The sequence below is a fragment of the Ursus arctos genome, unplaced genomic scaffold, assembly GCF_023065955.2.
Source record: "Ursus arctos isolate Adak ecotype North America unplaced genomic scaffold, UrsArc2.0 scaffold_16, whole genome shotgun sequence".
NCBI lineage: Eukaryota > Metazoa > Chordata > Mammalia > Carnivora > Ursidae > Ursus > Ursus arctos.
The window spans coordinates 16,305,349-16,324,553 of record NW_026622830.1 but is presented as its reverse complement, the minus strand read 5'-3'; the positions used below and the strand labels follow the sequence as shown (position 1 = coordinate 16,324,553).

General features: G+C 50.9%; 1 protein-coding gene across 2 annotated transcripts in view; it reads left to right on the top strand.

The window, feature by feature from the left end:
• Nucleotides 1-11,583, top strand: part of L3MBTL1 (L3MBTL histone methyl-lysine binding protein 1) — a 30,740-nt gene extending 19,157 nt beyond the window's left edge. The window contains exons 11-21 of one of the 2 annotated variants that reach the window (XM_026503525.4): nucleotides 188-339; nucleotides 736-812; nucleotides 1,348-1,433; nucleotides 1,617-1,727; nucleotides 2,183-2,297; nucleotides 3,134-3,233; nucleotides 3,421-3,618; nucleotides 3,709-3,758; nucleotides 7,679-7,836; nucleotides 8,258-8,320; nucleotides 11,449-11,583. In XM_026503525.4, the coding sequence (XP_026359310.2) occupies nucleotides 188-339; nucleotides 736-812; nucleotides 1,348-1,433; nucleotides 1,617-1,727; nucleotides 2,183-2,297; nucleotides 3,134-3,233; nucleotides 3,421-3,618; nucleotides 3,709-3,758; nucleotides 7,679-7,836; nucleotides 8,258-8,320; nucleotides 11,449-11,583 (1,245 nt within the window). The remainder of the gene's footprint in view (nucleotides 1-187; nucleotides 340-735; nucleotides 813-1,347; nucleotides 1,434-1,616; nucleotides 1,728-2,182; nucleotides 2,298-3,133; nucleotides 3,234-3,420; nucleotides 3,619-3,708; nucleotides 3,759-7,678; nucleotides 7,837-8,257; nucleotides 8,321-11,448) is intronic. The other variant, XM_048222157.2, reaches the window with a different exon arrangement.
• Nucleotides 11,584-19,205: the final 7,622 nt, after the last annotated feature.

The window sequence follows — 19,205 nt, the reverse complement described above, 5'->3', positions numbered from 1 at the left end:
GGCTCAGGGCTGGGGGTTAGGATTCTGCCCTGGAGGGACCCTCTCTCTTAGCCGATTTTTCCCCTGTCCCCCCCACCCCACCCCAGGCGTGACTCCTAGAGAACCTACTCCTTCCTGTGCCAGGGGGTTCTGGGTTCGTGCTAGCCAGCCTGCACCTGGCCATGGCAGCCCCTCTTCTTGCCCCCAGAGCTCTCCACCCCTGGGCTTCCAGGTGGGCATGAAGCTGGAGGCAGTGGACCGCATGAACCCGTCCCTCGTCTGTGTGGCCAGCGTGACCGACGTGGTGGACAGCCGCTTCCTAGTGCACTTTGACAACTGGGATGATACTTACGACTACTGGTAGTGGGGGTGCCCAGACTTGGCCTGGGGGTGAGGGGGTGGCCGGGGCCGGAGGCAGTACTTTCAGACCTCAGGCACCATGTGGCCCCTGACTGGTCCTGACGTTGATATTTGCTCCGGTCGGTCCTGTGGCTTTGATCTGTATCCTAAGAAACACAACGTAATATTAGATGTTTTATCTAAAAATACCAAGGTTAGGATGAGCAAGCCGCTGTATCTCATGCTTTTCCCTTCAATATTAGTCCTAGGGTTTGCAGTTAATGCTGCAGTTTTCTGACTTTTTTATCAGCCATCTGTGTAGCTGTCACTAAGCAGCAGAATGAAGGTGGGCACTGAAGCCATGCTGTCATCGTCCTCAAAGTGTCACTCGGGACAGTGAAGTATTCTCGGTTTCAGGTGTGACCCCAGCAGCCCCTACATCCACCCGGTGGGCTGGTGCCAGAAGCAAGGAAAGCCCCTCACCCCCCCACAAGGTGACCCTGCAGCCTGAGAAAATGCCCTTTCCTGGGCCTGGCCCCGCAGCCCTCTCCTCCCATCCCTTAGCAGTGCCTCATTAGCTGGGTCTTTAGGATCTGGGTGAGGGGACAGAAGTGTCCTGGAGCCTTATCTTCTTTGCTTGGGAGTTGAGAAGTCTTTGATGTTAGGAGAGACCTGTCAACCCCCGACTCTGTTGAGGTTTAAGGAAGAGAGTTAAATGACCCCCCTCAGCATGGGAGCAGGAGTCCAAAGCAAGGAAAGTTTCAGATGGGGCTGGGGCTGGAGCTGGAGCAGCGGGGCCAAGGAAGGGGAGTGGGAGCCAGGGTTCCCACACTGCCCTGTGAACTGTGGGGTGATGATGTGCTTGGTTCTGGTTAGCACCCCTCCGCCTGAGGAGCCCCTGCCAAGAGCTGGCTCTGGTGGTGTTGGGGGGGGGATTGTACCCCTTCCATGCTCCTGGTCCTGTTTGGGGAGAGAGAACTCCCGTCCTTTCCCAGGGTGCCTAGACATTGTTCTCATCCTCTCTTCCAGACTACCCAGACCCTGATAGCTTCTGTTGGGAGAAATATCTGGAAGAAACCGGGGCCTCTGCTGTGCCCACCTGGGCCTTCAAGGTGGTGAGTCAGCTCTCTCTGCTCCCAGAGCTGACCTCTGGGAAGGCATGGAGCACTCAGCCAGCCAAATGGAGTGCTCCCCCTTTGGCAGGCCACAATTTGTAAGGCACAGCACTTGGGCTCCCTCCTTGGGGCCTCGGCTCCACTGAGCTGGGCCTTGGCCTGAAGGCTATTGTCCCCCTGCAGCGCCCCCCACACAGCTTCCTGGTCAACATGAAACTGGAGGCCGTGGACCGCAGGAACCCAGCCCTGGTGCGCGTGGCCAGCGTGGAGGATGTGGAGGACCATCGGATAAAGGTGGCTCCAGGCCCCTTGGGCTAGGGGAGTGGACAGGTTATTTGGGCAGGAATTCTGTAGACTGGTTAGAGGTCAAGGGCATGGCATGAGCCAGACATAAAGGAGGCTGCAGCTTGTAGGGAAGAGAACTCTACGCTCAAGGTTGAAGTCTTGGGTCTCACTCTAGCCTCATCTGTGACTAATCTTTGTGGGCTGGGACCAGTCATTTCCCCTCTCTGAGCCTATCAAGTGGGCATGGATTGATGGAAGATGCCAGTAACGTAATGAGTGAAGCCCTTAAAAAATGTGGTGGTGGAGGTGGGTTATTGTGAGGTTGGCCACTTAGTTCTTCCAATCCAGGATGTTGCTTCTGACAGGTCCCAGGGACAGGGAGAACCTCCTGGAGCCTAGAGAACCTCCTGGCTGAGCTGGGCTCCATGAGAAACGCCTGACCTCCAATGGCCTTTCCTCCCCAGCTCCACTTTGATGGCTGGAGTCATGCCTATGACTTCTGGATTGACGCCGACCACCCGGACATCCACCCCGCGGGCTGGTGCTCCAAGACAGGGCATCCCCTCCAGCCTCCTCTCCGTGTGTACCCTTCTGAACCTCCCCTGCTGATGTCCGACCCCACCCTGTGACCTCTGACAGTCCCCCTCCTGTAGCTTGCCCAGGGGATTCTGACCGTCACGCACAGGTGGGCTCTAGTGCCCACACTAGAGCTCTGGGATCCCCCATCCTCTGTGCCTCAGTGGTCTCTGCTACACTGAGCCGTGCTTCTGGCTTCCCTAGTTGTTGGGTTTAGGCTACTGAGATGTGCAGGGGCAAGCTCGCTTAGGAGCGCGTGCCTAGGAGAGAGTTATGCACCCGGGGAGTTCCCTCAGCATCCAGCAGAGCCACACAGAGCAGACATTATGTTTGCTAAGGAAAGCAGGTTCCCTTAAATAAAATCCTGGTCCCTGCAGCTGGGGTGGTAGGTCAGGTAATCGGACCGCTCAGCTGCAAGACACATGGGGTGTTGATCCTTCTTGATTCTTCCTCCAAACATGAATAGTGCCTAAAGAAAGTTATAGAATGAAACAGGGAAGCAAACAGAGTAACATAATTGTGCCTGATGTGGCTTCCAAGCTGCCACCGTGCCCACTCCAGTTCTGAGTTGATCTTCTCCGCCGGGGTTCTCCTCTCAGAGACAGAGGGCATGGGCTGGGGTTTCAACAAAGTGTATGAAAGCCAAGCCCTCATTCCCCAAAGAGGGGCAGATACTCAGTAGCAGGAAATGATGTCACGGTCTCGGTTAGGGTCCCCATAGCTGCGGAGCTAACTCCTAGGTGCTGACCTTCCCCACAGAAACTCTTCCTTCCCTTCCTGTCCCCATCCTATCCCCAACCCAGGACCCTATGCTAACTCTTTTCTTCTTCCTCCCCCAGGACCCAGAGAGCCCAGCTCTGCCTCTCCTGGGGGCTGTCCCCCGCTCAGCTATCGCAGCCTGCCACACACTAGGACCTCCAAGTACAGCTTTCACCACCGGTGAGTGAAGGGCTCCTGCTAAGAGACCCTCGGGCATTGTTCAGAGAGGGGCTTTTTTACACCTTGGGTGTGTGGCCAATCAGGGTTCCCCAAAACACTCTCTGAATGGGGCCAGTGTTGGGAAGGGCTCAGTGGGAACAAGTGCATTCAGCCCAACTTAAGCCTACTTCTTCTTCCTCTTCCCCAGGAAGTGCCCCACTCCTGGTTGTGATGGTTCTGGCCACGTCACAGGCAAGTTCACAGCTCACCATTGCCTCTCGGGCTGCCCACTGGCTGAGAGGAACCAAAGTCGGCTGAAGGCGGAATTATCTGACACCGAGGCCTCGGCCCGTAAGAGGAACCTCTCAGGCTTCTCCCTAAGGAAGAAGCCTCGCCATCATGGCCGGTGCGGAGGGCAAGGGTGCAGGGCCTCGTGTCCTCTTGGGCCAGGCCAGACACTGATTCCCTGCCATGGACCGGGTCCCTCTCTCTCCAGGATTGGACGCCCTCCAAAGTATCGGAAGATCCCACAGGAAGATTTCCCGAGTAAGTCCTCTACTCCCATGCCCTCCACAAAGTGTTCACAGTGAGTGCTTAGTAATTGGTGGGATGAGTCACGAGGGGGACCTAGAGGGGGCAACTGGAAGGGAAGCCGCGTCTTGCTTTCACATCCTTGCAGAGCACAGAGCAGTGGCGAGAGCACAGGAGTCCCTTCAGGTTCCAGTCCCACTTCACCCGAGACCTTATTGTGAGTCTGTATGAGACACAGAGCCTCTCTGGGCCTCGGGTTCTCCACTGTGCCGTGGGAGGATGCCCTCCAGCTCTGTTCCTCTGGATTCTAGGCCTCCTGCGAGGGAGGCCTGGCTTTCACTTTCTAGCGGTGTGACCTTCAGCAAGTCACTTAATATCTCTGAGTCTCAGTCTCATTCGAAGACATGAATAATACTTCTTTCAGGTGTCAAGTTCCTGAAATAATAGTACTTAGCAATAGTGCTTACTGAGCACCTGGCCCTCACAGGCATCCTGTAACGTGGACACCATTCTGTTCTGAGAGAAGAGGAATGGGAGGCTCAGAGGGTGCAGTCACTCGGCTTGTGCGGGGCAGAGCTGGGATTCAGACTCGGGTCTGACCTCTGCTCTGTGCTGCTGATATAACAGAGAGAGAGCGCCTAACCCAGACGTCAGTTTACCCCTCCATCTCCTTTGGCTTAGCTTGGGTGCCACAACCAGGTGCCACAGACTCGGTGGCTTACCCACAGGAATTTATTTTCTCACGCTTACAGAGGCGAAAAGTCCAAGATCAAGGTATCCACAGGGTTGGTTTCTTCTGAGACCTCGCTCCTGGCTCACAGGTGGCCACTTTCTGGCCGTGTCCTCCCGTGGTCTGCCCCTGTGTTTGTGTGCTCCCGGTGTCTCACTGCGTGTGTCCAAAATTGCTTTTCTTGTCAGGACACCAGATTGGATGAGAGCCCATCCTAACGGCCTCATTTGAACCTAATCACCTGTTGAAAGACCCTATCTCCCAATACAGCTGACCCTTGAACAGCAGGGGTTTGAACTGCGTGTGTCCACTTATGTGTGGATTTTTTATAGCACAGTACTGTAAATGTATTTTCTTTATGATTTTCTTAATAACATTTTCTTTTCTCTAGCTTCCTTTATTATAAGAATATAGTATATAATCCATACAACATACCAGATCTATGTTAACTGACTATTGATGTTACTGGTAAGGCTCCCAGTCAACAGTGGGGTATAAGTAGTGAAGTTTTGGGAGGAGTCAAAGTTATACGTGGATTTTTGACTGCGTGGGGTGTTGGTGCCCCTCAGCCCTACATTGGTCATGGATTAAATGTATAGTCCCCACTCAGAGGTACCGGAGGTGAGGGCTTCAACATATGAATTTGGGGGGAACACAGTGAAGCCCCTACCATGCTCCAAAGGGAGGGACAAGGTGACTGAGCCTTCCACTGGGTGACAGAGTCACCCCACGTCTTCAGCCGCTGGCACGGGGCCTGATACACAGCAGGAGCACTAGGGACCTTGCCTTAGTTGAGTCGAATGCCCACCGTCTTTCAGGCTAGAAGAGACCATGGGACATCACCTGGGTCAGTGCACAGTTTGTGGGCGGGACTTAAGCTATTCCAGTTCTTCAAGAACAGTCTCTGTACCCTGCACCCAGACAGCATTTTACAGGCTGTGTGAGACCTCGGGAAGGTGACCCCCTCTCTGAGCCTCAGCTTGCTCATCTGTGCAATGCTGCTAATATGCCCACCTCAGAAGGTGGTAGGAGGCTTCAGTGAAGAGGTCAAGTAAAGGGCTTAGCCCCAGTACCTACTGGTATATTAGCCCTGTGTGTGGCTGACCTCCTCGTACTGCCATTCCATACTCCTCTTGGTGGAAGCAGAAGGCACTTCCTGCAGCTTCGGGCTCGAGTGAGGAGAGGGTTGGCCAGCCTCTGGCCCTCAGAGTGAGGACTTCTGGGGATGGGACTGTAGTGGGCGCCTCTTTTACCCAACTGTGGGACCTGGCCAGCTTCTCATCCAAGGCCAGGTTCTGACCACCAGAGGGCGCGTGCCTGTGTGTTCATTCCAGAAACATCCTGAGAACTCAGGAAGTCAAGTCTTTCCAGAGACTGAGGCTGTGGCCCAGAGAAGGTGAGGAAGGGCTTACCCAATAATAATAATAATAATAATAATAATAATAATAATAATGCTATAGGCTGAATGTTTGTGACCTCCCCACAAATTCATATGTGAAACTGAATCCCCAGTGTAATGGTATTAGGGGGTGGGGCTTTGTGGAGTTGATTAGGTCATAAGAGTGGAGCCCTCACAAATGGGATTAGTGCCCTTATAAAGAAGACCCCAGAGGGCTCCCTTGCTCCTTCCACTGTATGAGGACCCAGGGAGAAGCTGGCTGTCTGTTAACCAGGAAGTGGGTCTTTACCATGTACCAGATCTGCTGATGCCTTGATCTTGGACTTCCCAGCCTTCATGACTGTGAGGAATACATTTCTGTTGTTTATAAGGCCAAAAAACAAAAACAAAACCCCACACAAAAACCCAGCAGCTTCTAACCTGCCCCTAGTTGGCTTGCCGTTTGATAGGACACCCTGACTGCCTGGGAGAGCTCCCATCCTGTGCTCTGGGAAGGAAAGATAAGGAGCAAAGCTTCCTACAGCCTCTTGGCCTTGTCCCCCAAGACTCCTCAGCGGGTGCACGGAGAACCAGAAACAGGACCTCAAAGGCAGGAGGCCAAACCTGTGGCCGGGAGATGAAGCACTGGTGGCCGAAGCTGCCAGGGGAGAGGCTGCCCGTGCGGCCGGCGGCGCTGAGAGCTGGCTGAGCGGTGCACGGTAGCAGTTTCCTCCTGCTGCCGAAGGCTGGGCTCGGGTCTGACGAGCAGGGATGGCAGCAGGCAGGAGGGAGGAGCTGCAGAGGACAGCAGGTGCGGCTGCTAATAGGATCCCAGAGGCTCGGGGGCTGGTTGTGAGGTGCAGAGTCAGGGTAAAAGGCTGAGGCTGAGGGGCCAAAGGGTGAGGGAAGGACAGTCTGTGACGAGCAGGGAAGGGCCCGTGAGAAGGGGGCCATGGCGAGCTGCAGCCACGTGTCTAGAACTGGCGCCCAGTGAACAGCAAAGAGGCAGCTCTCTTGGACTATGGGCAGAGAGAGGCAGGGCAAGCCCCAGGGGACAGTGACCACATGGCTCAAGGCCTGCCAAGGCTGGTGAGGTAGGCAGGGGCCAGGCTTGTCAGAGCAGCAAAGGGAGTTGAAGTCCAGGCAGGTGAGTGCCAGGCCTGGCCAGGAGGAGGCCCAGCAGAGCAGCACCACTCGTGAGATCTTCTCGCAGCCGAGGCTGGAGGCCAGGAGCCAGGACTGCAGGAACAGATCGGGAGGCAGAGCGGCAGGCAGCGTGGAGTTGGCAAGCGGGTCAGAGATCACCTTCTAGGTGCCAGAGTACGCAGGGGGCCAACCGGACCAGGCTGGGGTGGGGGAAGGGGAGAGGAACAGAGCTGGAGGCAGGGGCAGCAGCTTGCAGGGTGGGTTCCCACACAGAATTCACCGGACTCTGAGACAGTTGGTCAGGCCCCAAAAAGTCTCAGGAAAAGGAGGGCAAACAGTTGGGCTTTTGCTGCCGGGGCTGAGCTTCTTGGCTGTTGGAGGCCATTCTGATGCGGGGTATCTAGCGAACGGTCGGGAATGCTACGGCATCTCCTTGTGGGGTCCAGGGTGAGGTAGCCTAGAGAGATGGGGCTGGCGTCGTTCCTAACAGCTGACTCCCGAGAGTCTGTAAAGTGAGGGACTTACTTAACCAGGGGGAGCAAGCAGTGCCTCTCTCCCTCGTGGCTCTGCAAGACTCTCAGAAGGGGGCCGTGGCCCTCCCGAGGGACATGGGTATGAGCGGGCCTCGGGGACCAGCCCAGTCCTCAGCATCAGCCTGCCAGCCTCTGCCTCTGCCTGCAGCACTAGCCACCGACGCCATGCACCAGTCCCTCTTCATGTCAGCCCTGTCGGCCCACCCTGACCGCTCGCTCTCCGTGTGCTGGGAGCAGCACTGCAAGCTCCTGCCAGGAGTGGCGGGCATCTCGGCCTCGACAGTTGCCAAGTGGACCATTGATGAGGTGAGAGCGAGGACCTGTCCCTGTTCCTCTCCCCTACTTTGCCTTCTCACCACACCCTGCAGGAGGGCTCAGGAAAGGCCGTGGTCAGGCCGAGGTGGACACTGCTCCTGACACCATCTGCTGCCCCACCCTCCTGTCCACGGTTGGTGCCTGGCAGGGGCTGAGACATGGTTCGCTAGGCCTCCCCTGGCGGATGCGGGGAGGGACGTGCAGCTAGTTCACATGCAAGTCTAGTAGGAGAGACACTTCACCTGGGCCCCACCTTGCTCACTCAGCGGCAGAGACACAAGGATCCTCTTAGGCTAATAAGAAAAACGACACCATCAAAGCCCAGAGAGCACCAAGTGCACTTGGGCCTGCCTCCCCCCTGCACTCCCAAGCCCCCATCCCCTTGGCAACACGTGCTTCTCTGGTTTCTAAGGTCTTCAGCTTCGTTCAGACCCTGACCGGCTGTGAGGACCAGGCACGACTCTTCAAAGATGAGGTGAGGTGCAGGTGCAGAGTGGGGACAGAAGGGTCAGTCACTGAGGTGACAGGGAGCAGATGCCCTCAGCAGCGCTGCCCCCTGCTAGGGAGGGCCCTCTGTTGTCCTGCCTGTGGGAGACTGGTCACAGTGACCCACGTCTCTGGGAAAAATCTGGTATGGACCGTGGCCCAGCTTGCAAACCCTATGTTCAGATCACCGCAGGAAGGAAAATGCCTCTTGGAGACAGGGCTCCATTCACTCCTCTGCTCTCCGCCCAGTTTGTCTTCCAAACCTAGCTCACTAGGGACAGTAAGTTAAAGTGGGTCTTGAATGGCATAGGTCTGCCTTTCACAGCAAGGATCCTAACCTATACTTAATACCAAGACCCAAAAGCTTACCAAGGATAAGAAGCAGTGAGTTGTACATAAAAGAACCCTAGCTTTACAGACAGTGTGGGTGTGAATCCCAGTGCTGCCAGTTTGAGCTCTTTACTATGTCTGAGTCTGCATCTTCTTATCTATAAAATGAGATAAAACAGGTACTATGAAGGCTATAACGATGACAACATTGCAGGGCCATTGTGAGCATCGGAAGTGATGAATGGATCCTTGTACCAGAATGTCCAGTATAATTGTATCGCTAGTCTGCTATAAAATAATACACAAATCCTATCAGTATTTAAGAATGCCTGGAACAGTGGGGGCTCAGTGGTGGTTCTGACTCTTAATAGTCGTCCGTAAGTCCTTAAGTAAAGAACTTTATCATGACTCTCCTAACTTACGCAGTTTGAAACTGGAAGGGACCTTGGGGTTTGTTTACATCTTCCTTCCAAAGAATACAAGCATCCATCTGCCTACACCCAGGAAAGCATAGTCTCAGCTCCCCATAGATGGCCCCTGCAGGTCAGGCGCCCATAAGAAAGAAGTCTGCTCCTGTTCCCCCGAGAAGAATCTCTTTATCCAGACCCAACAGCCAGTTCTTCATAGTATCCTCGTGTGGCGGAGCTCACAGACTCCGCCCCACTCTGGGTGCTTGCCTCCTGGGCTGGCGATCTTACTCAAATGTATGTGTTCAGAGCTGTACCCTGGTTTCAGGTGCCTTCTGACCAGCACAGAACACGCTGGTTGAGTTCTCCCGTACGTGCTTTTTGGTCTTGTTTTTAAAAGGCCTTCATTCTTATAGAGCAGTTTTAGATTGACAGCAAAATTGAGAGGAAGGTACAGAGATTCCCCATCCGCCCCCCCACCATGCCGAGCCTCCCCCCTTACCCCCCGCCCCTTATCAGCCGCACTCACCGCAGTGACACACTTGTTAGAATTGTTGAGCCAACGCCAGGATGTTTTTTAATGGAGATAAAAATGTACATGGAGCAAAATCCACGCATCTTCAAAGTACAGTTCCACGAGTTTTGTGAGATGTATACACCCTGAACCCAGTACTTCAATCAAGATATAAAACATTTCCGTCCTACCAGAGAGTCCTTTCTTGGCCCCTTTGTCAGTCCCTGCCCTCATCAGCAGCCCCTGTTCTAATTTCTAGCACCCTACGTTAGTTTTACCTGTTCTTGAACTTCCCATGAATGGGGGTACAGCTTTTATTCTTTGGTGTCTGTCTCTTTTCACTCGGTGTACTGTTTCTGACGTTCACCTGTGTTGCTGTGTATACCGGGAGTTTGTCCGTTTGTATTGCCGAGTCGTGCTCCGTTTTATGACTAGCCCGCACTTCTCCTATTAATGCATATTTGGGTTGTTTTCTCTTCCCCTAGATACAAACCCTATATATTTTTTTTCTTTTTTCTTTTTCCTTTTTTTTTTTTTTAGCAAAAATTAAGTTTGCTCTATCTACATTGTAGCCACCAGTTTGGAGGTCATGAAAGTCCCCAAGTGCCTTTTATATCAATTACCCATTATAGTCTAACCACATTTTCCAGTTTGTTACTTGTACCACTGGATTTTTTTTTTTATTAACCTAATGTAAAACTCTACATTTATCCCTATTAAATGTTATTTTGTTGGTTTCATAGTCTCATTGTTTTAAATCTTGATTCTGTCATCTCTGATATCAGTAAGCCTTTCCAGTCTCATGCAACTTGTCATGTGATAGCCAAGCCACACCTTCACCACCCCTGTTTCACGAGATAGAACCGGGTGGCCCCCATTAGACGCCTTCCCTCCTCTAGTCATGAATCAGGGCTCTCTGAGTGCAGTCGTTCAGCCAACCCCAGAACCACGCAAGAGTTTTGTCCTCCAGCATCTTCCCCTGGTCAGAGCACCTGCTTCGTATCTCAGCTCAGCATGGTCTGGGAAACAAAAGCAGTGGCCAGCAGGGGCACAGAGTGGACCGCCAGCATCAGATGGAGTCTCAGTGGGGAGCAGGACCTTTGTGAGGGCTGAGGAAGACCTTTCCCAGGATCTGGTCCGTGCTCCAGGGAGTGGCCTTTGTCGGGCTGAACCGATGCATTCAGACACACACGTCAAGATTCTCTCCGGCCGGGACACAGACCAGTCATTAGAGGGATGTGTCATGAGTGAGAAATTAGGGCAAAGCGGACGGATGGTCTCGTGGGTAGTCAGTCCGTCCAGTCTGGCGGTTGGCCCTGATGGTGCTAAGGAAATTCTTCCCAGATTCAGACTAAATCACTCTCCCGTCCTCTCTCCCCCCAGCACCGCCCCCACAAGAATAGCTCGTAGGTGACACTGTGTACATCACACCGCATCCCCTGCGCGTGTCCACAGTGTCTGCGTGTTGACCTGCCAGCAGCACAGACACTGACCCAGGGCTTTGTGGGGGCAGCGCAATAGCAGGTGTTTTGAGGCGCTGTCTGTGAGGACTCGGAAGACGTTAAGCACACACACACTGACATCAGACCAGGCAGCAGAAAGAGTATGTGTGTGAACGTGGGGCAGCCAGCGGAGATCTCTGTCCTCTGTCCCCATTGCTATCTTCCTTTTTTCCTTTCTCCCTCCCTCCTCTCTCCTTTCCCTTCCTCTTCCCATCTCTGTCCTCCTCCCTGCCCCCCACACATCCTTGACTCCGATTCTCTTTCTCCCCTGCCCACTCCCCACACATACCCCACCTCTCCGCCACTCCTTCCCATGGTCCTCTCCACCTTCTCCGCTTTCCACCTCCCTCCCCCCACCCCTCAGATGATTGACGGCGAGGCCTTCCTTTTGCTGACACAGGCGGACATTGTGAAGATCATGAGCGTCAAGCTTGGTCCGGCCTTGAAGATCTATAACGCCATTGTCATGTTCAAAAACGCCGATGACACCTTAAAGTGAGTGGCTCAGGGCTGGGCTCACCTCCCGCCCAAGCTGGGCCTCCCTCCGCAGCTGATGCTCCCTTTCCGACTTGAGTTCCTCATATCCCACCCATACCCCCGCCACCCTCTACGTCTTACCAGGGGTGGTCCTCCTTCTCTCCGGGGCTGCTTCCTACAAGGTACGTGGGAGTCCTAGCCCCTGAGTCCTGGGGCTCATCCGCCACCAGGCACACCAGTGAGGGTGTGACTGGGCTGGGGGAACATTACCGGTGCAGTAGATTGGAGGGGCCCTGCCTCCGGCTGACTTACGTGATCACCAAAGGGTCTTTTTCTTAGTGGTTAAGGACAGTCTGGTAGAACGTCAGTCCTCTGGTCAGAGGCTCATTTCTTTTGGGCCTCTCTCCGTGCTTTTCTTTCCTTGGCTCTGACCAAGAAGTGACCCAGCCACAAACATATGTACTCATTCTGCTGTCTGGTTTCCTGGGCAGGACCTTCAGACATAGCCCACACAGACCCCACGGGCTCTTCCCCCTTAGATGGGTGGGCTTCAGAAACAGGTTGTCATAGGATCCACTGGGAGTCTCTGGCTGCATTTCTCCCTTTCGCTCAGAAGTGGGGGATTCCAAGCCAGGATGCCTTCCTAAGCATGCCCTGTTCCGGATCAGCTGGCATTTTAGTGGGCCACGCCAAGCCCTGTTTCCAGCAGAGCGGGTGGTTAGAGCCTGTTTTACCCGCGCAGAAAAGGTTAAGGCTCCACATATGTTCCCCATATACCCTTCCCGGGAGCCCAAGGGTATGTCAGACAATCTCGGGTCTTTGGCCAGAGGGGCAGCTCCAGCAGGCATCATGGTCCCTGAAGCTGGGCATAGCATCCTTCCCTGCAGCCAGGGATCTCAGCCAAGGTATTGCCCACGCCTGCCAGGCCTCCTGCCGTGGGAATGTGCCGCTCTGACTAGCACACATACCTCACAACATCACTTTCGACCTGTCCCGTAAATGTCTTGCTTTTAAGGAGTCTTACAAAACCCACTTGAAGTTGGGAGTTGGGAAGGTGAACTCTTCTATCTTTGAATTCTCTGTGTCCCGTAAGCCTTTCTTACTACTCTCCATCCGTCTTGCACTGCCAGCCAGATGCCTCCCGGGGCTCTGGGACTTTGACCTTTCTGTCCAAGTGGGGGCCTAGCCTCCACTGAGCCACTGCCAAACCAGACAGGGTGGGGAAGAGGCAGAGGGCCCGGCAGCAGCTGGCCCCACAGGAGGTGAGGAGCAGCTGCCAGGCTCCCGTGGCCCCAGGTGCTGCGAGGGGCCTGCAGGGTGCGGAGCCAGGCCCCTTTCCTCAGTCACATGGTGTGTGTGTGTCCCCAAGGGACCCTCAGGAGTGTTTGACAGGTGCATCTGTGAGGCTCAGTGTTGGGAAAATGTCAAGGGCTATTATTGTTAAAATATGAAGCTTTATCTTCCCCATAAAAGTGGGACACCCAAAGCTCTGTTGATTTCCTGCCGCAGTCCGGTAGGTGACCCTCTCTCACACGGGCCCAGACAGCTCTGCGGGGGCAGCCATTCAGCTGCCCCGCTGAACTCCCATAGGACTTCTGATGTTCCTTCCCATTCGGCCCTTAGAGGCAGCTCTGAGCACAACCTTCGTGGGAAGAAAGTGGGCAGGCCCTGCCTCCGGCTGAGGCTCCGGTTTATAGAGGTTGCATTGCTGCTCCCTTGGCCAAGAGTCAGGAGGAGCCAGCCTGAGCCTCTCTCCCTTGGTTCGCTTGGGTGGTGGCAAAACTCACCAGCTCCTTGGCCTGGTCCGCTCCTCTTTGAGGAGAGACTGGCTTTGTGGTGTAAGGAGAGGGAAGCAAGGACGCACAGCTGCGGGACCTCACCACTCCCGGGGAGCAGGGCTGGGACAGCTGTGCCACACGGTTCTGCCAGCCACAGTTCTGCCAGCCACAGTTCTAGCACTTGCCTACGGGAAAGGCAGGCCGGACTCATGAAGGGCCTTGAGAAAAGGGCCCCCAGGCCTCCGAACTTGGAGACCTCAGCACTTCCTGCACCAACGTCAAACTCTTTGGAAAGAAACCAGAGACATGGGGAAAGCAGTCTGCCCTTCTGCCCCTTCACCCGCATCCTGTCCCCAGATGAGATCTTCCCACGTTGACGGGGGTGCAGGTGGAGGGAGGGAGTTGGTGCCACTGCCCTGCTCTCGGCAGCAGACACCGCTTACACTTTGGCCCGGGGCAGCTGCACCCAACCCTGGCTTAGGTCAGTGAGGACCTTTCTGTTTAATTTCTGAAGCAGAGAGAATGATCCCAGAGTTTGAAAATGAAGCCTGTTTGCACTTTCATTCACATGCACTTTGGTGGAATTGTTTTTGTACTTTTCGTGTGTGGGCGCGCGCACGCGCGTGGACGTGCATATGTGTCTTTAAGAGAATCTCTGGCTTAAGATAAAGTGACTCTTGACTCTTACGGGAGAAAAATTTACAAACTGGTGTTTTGTCAGTGTATTGAAACAACATAAATAAACTGAACATCTGGATGATATGTAGTCAGAATCTGTTTCTATTTTCATGGTAAAACATCCAGAAAACACAAAACGAATAGCAATAGTGCCATTATTGAAGAGAACAGAGCATTCTCTTTGTTGTTGGGGGTCCTCATTCTATTTTTAAAGATAAGAAACGAAGTATAAAGATAAGTGGGTGTACTTGTCTACACTGAGAAACATAAACAATAGGAACCCCCAGAAAACAGCGTGGAAAAGGCTGGATCCTTGACAGTTTATAAATGGATGGGGCAGAAAATTCAATGAAGCCCTCCAGTTTTTAAAATAACATCAAACTGGGACGCCTGGGTGGCTCAGTCGGTTAAGCGTCTGCCTTTGGCTCAGGTCATGATCCCAGGGTCCTGGGATCGAGTCCCTCATCTGGCTCCTTGCTTTTCCCTCTGCCTGCCACTCCCCTGCTCGTGTGCACTTGCGTTTGCTCTCTTTCTGATAGATAAATAAATGAAATCTTAAAAAAATAAAATAACATCAAACTTGCAGGTAGGAGATGCCAAGTTGAACAGTTAGACTCTGTTAAGTTTCCCAGAGACTGTGAGCAAACGGAAAAGTGGCAGAAATGCCCTGTCCAATCACATCAACCCCCTTCTTGTCAGTATCCTTAATTTCTTTGCCCTGCTGCCCTTCCAGACTACACAGCTAGAATACCAACCACCAAGCTGTCCAAGCCATCTTCTCCACACCTTTACCAGGAGCTTATCTGACTAAGGCAATTGGTGCTACGGTTGAATGATGTTCTCCGGCTCCAGTGTGGACCCTCAGGGCTGCCCAGGAAGCAGCTGGGTTTTTTAAGGGGTTACCTCTGATTTCCCTTTCCATGCTCCTCAAATGCCTGCCCCATTACCCTCCCTGTTGTCTCAAATATGTGTTCATCATCTATATTACAGAGAAAATGGAAGTCATCAGAAGGAGTACACCCACCTTCCTGCCGCCTCATCTGCCAGTCTCCTCCCACCCATATCCATCCTTCCTTCTTTCCTACCCATCACAGTAGAAGAATTGATACTTCCACTTGTGGAAGCTATTCCTCTACCGGCCATGGCCGCTATAAAAGGAAAAGAAACATCGAGAGGCAAGAAAGGACTTGGAGAAATTTAAAATTGATTGCAGAGATAATTCAACACACGGGTTGAAAGATAAAGTTGAAATTGCTTGGAAAGTAGAAGAAAAAGACAAGGAAATGAAAAATGGGAAAGAATAATAAAATTAGAGGACTAGCTGGAGGTCCAATATACAACTAACAAATGCCAATAAGAGAGAACAGAGAAATTCTATATATATATATATTTTTTAACATTTTTTAAAAAGTAAATTTCACAGAGTGGAAAGATACTAGTCTCCAAACTAAAAGGTTACACTGAATGCCCAACACAATGGATATAAAAGGAATGACACTAAGCTACATCATTGTGAAATATCAGAATAATGAGAACAAAGAGAAGATTTAAAAACTTCCAGAGAATAAGGTCTCATCTAGAGGAACATGAATCAATAGCATTGAACTCCATGGCAGTGTTGGAAGCAAAAGAGTTCAGCAACATCTTCACCATTCCAAAGGAAAATTATTTCCACGCTAGAGTTCTGTACCCAGCCAAATGTGAAGGCAGAACATTTTCAAACAAAGTTTAACTTTTATCCCCTGCGAACCTTTCCTCAGAAAGACACTAAAGGATGTGCTCCATCAAAATGAGAGAATAAGAGGCGCCTGGGTGGCTCAGTCGGTTAAGTGGTTAAGTACCTGCCTTCAGCTCAGGTCGTGATCCCAGGGTCCTCTGAGCGAGTCCTACATCAGGCTCCCTGCTTAACAGGGAGTCTGGTTCTCCCTCTGCTCTCCCCCCTCCCCGTTCATGCTCACTCTCTCTCTTCCCCTCACAAAAATAAATAAATAAAATTTTTTTTTTAAATGAGAGAATAAGTCAAAAAAGAGGAAGATTCCAAAAATGCAAGGGTAGTTCAAAATAAGAAAGTCAGTCTATGTAATACATCACATTACTAGAATGAAAGAGGAAAAAATACGATCATCTCAATTGATGAAGAAAAGGCATTTATGAAAGTCCAACACCGTTTCACAGTAAAAACAGAAAACTGGGGAATAGAGGGGAACTTTCTCAACATGATAAAAGGCATCTTCAAAAAAACCCCAGCTAATATCATACTCAGTGATAAAAGACTTTCTTCCTAGGATTAGAACAAGACACGGAAACCCACTTTCACCACTGCTTTTCAGTATTGTACTGGAAGTTCTCACCAGAGCAATTAGATAAGAGAAATGAGGGGCACCTGGGTGGCTCAGTGGGTTAAGCGTCTGCCTTCAGCTCAGGACATGGTCTCCGGGTCCTGGGATGGAGCCCCAGGTCAGCCTCCCTGCTCAGCGGAGAGTCTGCCTTTCTCCCTCTCTCTCTCTCCCTCTGCCCCTCCCACACCGTGTTCTCTCTCTCAAAAAAAAAAAAATAATCTTTAAAAAAATTTTTTTAGAAAGAGAAATAAATAAAGGGCACCTAAATTGGAATGGAATAAGTAAAACTATTTCTATTAATGGATGACATGATCTTATATACAACAAAATCCACAAGCAATCTGCTAAAGCCAATAATTTAAGCAAAGATGCAGGGTATAAGATTAACGCACAAAAATCAAGTCACTTGTGTTTCTATAACACCTGCAACAAACAATCCAAAAAGGAAAGCAAGAAAGCAATTCCACTTACAAACAGCATCTAAAGGAATAAAATACCTAGGAATAAATTTAAAGGAGGTGAAAGGCTTATATACTAAAAGCTACACACCATTGCCGAAAGAAATTAAAGAAGACCTAAATAAATAGACATCTGTGTGCATGTCTAGGAAGACTTGAGATTGTTAACATGCCAACACTACCCAAAGTAACCTACAGATTCAAACCCGATCAAAATGCCAATGACCTTCTTTGTAGGAATGGAAAAGCCAATCCTCATAGCGATATGGACTAGCAAGAGGACCCTAAAAGCCAAAACAATCTCGAAAAAGAACAAAGTTGGAGGACTCAGATTTTCTGATTTCAAAACTTGCTGCAAATATAAAGTAATCAAAACGGTGTAATACTGGCATAAGGACAGACATAGAGACCTATTGGAGAGAATTGAGAGTTCAAAAATAACCCCAAACATCTATGGCCAATTGATTTTTGAAAAGAGTGTTCACTCAATGGGGAAAGAACAGTCTCTTCATCAAATGGTACTGGGACAACTGGATCTCCACATGTGAAAAAAAATGCAGTTAGATGCCTACCTTATACCATATAAAAATGGAACTCAAAATGGGTCAATGACCTAAATATAGGAGCTAAAACCATGAAGCCCTTAGAATAAAACTTAGAGGTAAATCTTTATGACTTCGGAATTGACAGTGAAGTCTAAATGTGACACCAAAAACACAAGCAACAAAAGAAAAAGACAAGCTGAAGTTCATCGAAATGAAAAATTTCTGTGCATCAATGGACTTTATCAAGAAAGTGAAAAGACAACCTATGGAATGGGAGCAAATACTTGCAAATTATCCATCTGACAACAGTTCAATATCCAGAATATAGAGAGAACTCCTAAAACTAAACAAAGACAACCCCCCCCCCCAAAATGGGCAGAGGTCTTGCCTAGACCTTTCTCCAAAGAAGATGTACAAATGCCAACAAACACATGAAAAGATGTTCAACAGCATTTGTCATTAGGGAAATGCCAATCCAAACCACCATGAGCTACCACTGCGCACCCCCCGGGATGGCTGTCAGCACAAAACTGGAAAACAACAATTGTTGGCAAGGGTGTGGAGAAACCACTGGTTAGAATGTAACAGGTTGGAAAACAGGTTGGCTGCTTGAGGAGGGGTTTGCTTTCTCAAAAAGCTAAACCTAGAATTACATTACTCAGAAATCCCGCTCCTAAGTATACGCCTGAAAGATCTGAAAGCAGATGCTTGTTGCCAGTGTTCACTGCAGCATTATTCACAATAGCCAAGAGGCAGAAAGAACCCAAGTGTCCGTCGATAGATGAGTGGGTAGACAAAACTTGGTCTAGCCCTACAACTGAATATTATTCAACCATAAAAAAGGATTACACAACATGGAAGAACCTTGAAGATGTGGTGCCAAGTGGAATAAGGCAAGCACAGAAGGACGAATACTGCGTGAGTCCACTTACAAGAAATATCCAGAATAGGCAGGTCCCTAGAGACAAAAAGTAGATTGGAGGTTACCAGGGGCTGGGAGGAGGGGGAATGGACGGTTACTGCTTAATGGCTACAGAATTTCTCTTTGAGGCGATGAAAAGGTCTTGTAAATAGATAATGATGGTAGGTGTACAATATTGTGAATGTACCCAACGCCACTGAATTGTTCAGTTAAAGATGGTTGAAATTGGGGGCGCCGGGGGGGCTCAGTCAGTTAAGCGTCTGCCTTTGGCTCAGGTCATGGTCCTGGGGTCCTGGGATGGAGTCTTGTGGGGCTCCCTGCTCAGTGGGGAGCCTGCTTCTCCCTCTCCCTTTGCCCCTCTCCCCCCACCCCTAGCTACCACGCTCATGCTCTCATGCTCTCTCTCTCTCTCTCTCTCTAGCTCTCTCAAATATATAAATAAAGTCTTTTTTAAAAGGTGGTTGAAATGGCAAATTGTGTTAAATAGATTTACCCACAATTCAAAATTAGGAAAAAAGAGAGAGGGAGAGAGGGAGGGATGGATGGAGGGAGGGAGGAAGGAAGGAAGGAAGAAAATGTAGGATCCAAGAAACAGGACATCCAACAAGGAGAGAGATGAAGGGAACTTGCGGAGTGATGGGGAAAGGAAGGGCCAGGTTGACAACTGAGCAACTGTCCAGGTGAGAACAGAAGAATATGAAAGGCTCCAGGAAGGATGAGAAACAAAACAAACAAACCAAAACTGACGTATTATTGTATGAAGAGGATATTTTCAGCTCTACCAGAGTTTAAGAGAAGTGTGTGTGTGTGTGTGTGTGTGTGTGTGTGTGTGTATTCAAAGTTTCAAGCCGTCAAAGAAGGCAGTATTAACTTTAGGAAAAACAGAAGTGTGTATTCGGATGGGCGAGATCTGAAGATTCATGT